Source organism: Nansenia antarctica, assembly GCF_963989245.1.
Source record: "Nansenia antarctica genome assembly, chromosome: 6".
NCBI classification, from domain to species: domain Eukaryota; kingdom Metazoa; phylum Chordata; class Actinopteri; order Argentiniformes; family Microstomatidae; genus Nansenia; species Nansenia antarctica.
In genome coordinates, this window is record NC_137676.1 from 1,875,770 (window position 1) to 1,879,451 (window position 3,682).

The 3,682-nt window shown below is 44.4% G+C and overlaps 1 protein-coding gene across 1 annotated transcript in view; it reads right to left on the minus strand.

The window, feature by feature from the left end:
• Positions 1-2,719: 2,719 nt before the first annotated feature.
• The window catches only part of LOC308159664 (potassium channel subfamily K member 2-like), a gene marked incomplete at its 3' end in the record, with an annotated part of 54,388 nt that continues 53,425 nt past the window's right edge, over positions 2,720-3,682 (minus strand). Inside the window, exons 5-6 of the mRNA XM_080533480.1 lie at positions 3,020-3,123; positions 2,720-2,848 (exon numbers count right to left, since the gene is read on the minus strand). Of these exons, the coding sequence (XP_080389606.1) occupies positions 2,720-2,848; positions 3,020-3,123 (233 nt within the window). The remainder of the gene's footprint in view (positions 2,849-3,019; positions 3,124-3,682) is intronic.

Genomic DNA, 3,682 nt, shown 5'->3' on the forward strand with positions numbered 1-3,682 from the left:
TGAGGGTTAGGGTAACTAGTAAAGGAGTGAGGGTTAGGGTAACTAGTAAAGGAGTGAGGGTTAGGGTAACTAGTAAAGGAGTGAGGGTTAGGGTAACTAGTAAAGGAGTGAGGGTTAGGGTAACTAGTAAAGGAGTGAGGGTTAGGGTAACTAGTAAAGGAGTGAGGGTTAGGTAACTTAGTAAAGGAGTGAGGGTTAGGGTAACTAGTAAAGGAGTGTGGGTTAGGGTAACTAGTAAAGGATTGAGGGTTAGGGTAACTAGTAAAGGAGTGAGGGTTAGGGTAACTAGTAAAGGATTGAGGGTTAGAGTAACTAGTAAAGGAGTGAGGGTTAGGGTAACTAGTAAAGGATTGAGGGTTAGGGTAACTAGTAAAGGATTGAGGGTTAGGGTAACTAGTAAAGGAGTGAGGGTTAGGGTAACTAGTAAAGGATTGAGGGTTAGGGTAACTAGTAAAGGAGTGAGGGTTAGGGTAACTAGTAAAGGATTGAGGGTTAGGGTAACTAGTAAAGGATTGAGGGTTAGGGTAACTAGTAAAGGATTGAGGGTTAGGGTAACTAGTAAAGGATTGAGGGTTAGGGTAACTAGTAAAGGATTGAGGGTTAGGGTAACTAGTAAAGGAGTGAGGGTTAGGGTAACTAGTAAAGGATTGAGGGTTAGGGTAACTAGTAAAGGATTGAGGGTTAGGGTAACTAGTAAAGGATTGAGGGTTAGGGTAACTAGTAAACGATTGAGGGTTAGAGTAACTAGTAAAGGATTGAGGGTTAGGGTAACTAGTAAAGGATTGAGGGTTAGGGTAACTAGTGAAGGATTGAGGGTTAGGGTAACTAGTAAAGGAGTGAGGGTTAGGGTAACTAGTAAAGGAGTGAGGGTTAGGGTAACTAGTAAAGGATTGAGGGTTAGGGTAACTAGTAAAGGAGTGAGGGTTAGGGTAACTAGTAAAGGATTGAGGGTTAGGGTAACTAGTAAAGGAGTGTGGGTTAGGGTAACTAGTAAAGGATTGAGGGTTAGGGTAACTAGTAAAGGATTGAGGGTTAGGGTAACTAGTAAAGGATTGAGGGTTAGGGTAACTAGTAAAGGATTGAGGGTTAGGGTAACTAGTAAAGGAGTGAGGGTTAGGGTAACTAGTAAAGGAGTGAGGGTTAGGGTAACTAGTAAAGGAGTGTGGGTTAGGGTAACTAGTAAAGGATTGAGGGTTAGGGTAACTAGTAAAGGATTGAGGGTTAGGGTAACTAGTAAAGGATTGAGGGTTAGGGTAACTAGTAAAGGATTGAGGGTTGGGGTAACTAGTAAAGGAGTGAGGGTTAGGGTAACTAGTAAAGGAGTGAGGGTTAGGGTAACTAGTAAAGGAGTGAGGGTTAGGGTAACTAGTAAAGGAGTGAGGGTTAGGGTAACTAGTAAAGGATTGAGGGTTAGGGTAACTAGTAAAGGAGTGAGGGTTAGGGTAACTAGTAAAGGATTGAGGGTTAGGGTAACTAGTAAAGGATTGAGGGTTAGGGTAACTAGTAAAGGATTAAGGGTTAGCCTAACTAGTAAAGGAGTGTGGGTTAGGGTAACTCGAATCGTTTTGTGACTGAAGTTACACTGCTAGTTCATGTCTTAGACAACAACATAGAATAGCAATCTGCTCCCAGCTCCTCGCCTGTCCAGTCACATGCACACACCTGACATTGCAGTTTCACACACATGCACACACTCGACCTTGCAGTGCTAGTCATGCACACACCTGACACCCTGGAGGCGGCCTCTGCTAGCATACGCAGTTAAATGTCTCTTTATATTAAATATTAGATGTTGCAGACTGTGAATCCCAGAGTACATCTCTGCAGGTTTAATTGAATTTGGCCTTCGATACCGTAAACAGAATTTGATACTTTCAGACCACAAATGTAATAGCTTACCCTCATTTCCAAACCACTGCTTTTATTGATCTGTGATGTCATGGCCTGTCTGCATTTTACTGTACATTTATTGTTGTTTTACTGTTGTTTTCTTCTGTTAGAGGGCAGTAGAGAGCAGTAGAGGACAGGCTCTGGGAGATAAACAATTAATTGCTCTCTATGTTGAGCTGTAGAGAGCTGTATAGAGATGTAGAGAGCAGTAGAGAGCAGTAGAGGGCAGTAGAGAGCAGTAGAGGGCAGTAGAGAGCAGTAGAGAGCAGTAGAGAGCAGTAGAGAGCAGTAGAGAGCAGTAGAGAGCAGTAGAGAGCAGTAGAGGGCAGTAGAGAGCAGTAGAGAGCAGTAGAGAGCAGTAGAGAGCAGTAGAGGGCAGTAGAGAGCAGTAGAGAAATGCGCTACAGAGAGTCGTGAGAACAGCACAGAAGATCACCGGCGCCCCCCTCCCCTCTCTGGAAGAGCTGTACAACACACGCTGTCTCAGGAAGGCCTCCAAGATCTCCAGAGACCCATCCCACCCTGGGTACGAACACTTTACCAGGCTGCCCTCGAAAAGGAGGTTCAGGACCCTGGTCGCTAAGACAAACAGACTGAAGAACTGCTTCTACCACAGGGCCGTCCAGGCCCTGAACACAGCAAAGACCTAGGTTCTGGGCCCTGGACAGTCTGGACGGATTGTATGGCAGCTAGTGCTGAGGCCACCCCTCCTAAATTTCGTTGTTTGGTACCTGTACTGTAGCAATGACAAATAAAGTCCATTCATTCATTCCATTCACCATTCATTCTATAGAAGCTTCAGATCCTCCACAGATGTTCTATAGAAGCTTCAGATCCTCCACAGATGTTCTATGGGATTAAAGACCAGAGACTGGCTAGGCCGCTCCATGACCTTAATGTTCTTCTTCTTCAGCCACACCTTTGTTGCCTTGGCCGTGTGTTTTGGGTCATTGTCGTGCTGGAACACCCATCCAGACCCATGTTTAGTGTCCTGGCTGAGGGAAGGAGGTTCTCGCCCAATATTTCACGGTATAGGCCCCGTCCAGCCTCCCCTCGATGTGGTGAAGTCGTCCTGCCTCCTTAGCAGAGAAACAGCCCCAAACATCATGTTTCCACCTCCATGCTTGACAGTGGGGATGGTGTTCTTGGGGTCATAGTCAGTATTTCTCTCCCTCCAAACACGGCAAGTCGAGTTGATGCCAAAAAGCTCAGTTTCTGGTCTGATCTCATCACCTGAATGATTCAGAAGGTTTGGGAGAACGTCGAGGTCAGACACCAGAATCGAGCTCTTTGGCATCAACTCGACTCGCCGTGTTTGGAGTTTTAAAATAAACCTACCATTAAAATTGTAGACCGTTCATTTTTTTGTCAGTGAAATTTTTTATTCGTTTTTATTTAAGTCAAACTTACAAAACCGGCAGGGGATCAAACACTAATTTCCCCCACTGTAGGTAAGCTAAGAGACAGGGAATGGAAGCCATTTAAGAGTAATTGGACACACCCCCAGTCACATCGTTTAGCACCCACCCGCCCCCCAAAAAACCATGCACATTCTTTTATTTTCACACATGTTTTAGTCTACGATATGAACCTCTACATATTTGTTCTGTAAACTAAATGATATCTATTTTAGACCCAAACATCCTTCTTCTAAGGTCCACAAGCATTATGTTGTTCAGAAATGACCAACGTTTGGCAAAATGTAGGATTGTTAAACCTGGTATCAAAATGAATGATAAGACACGTCGTACCATCGTACGCACAGTAAGTGGATCTGAACCCATGTTGTTTT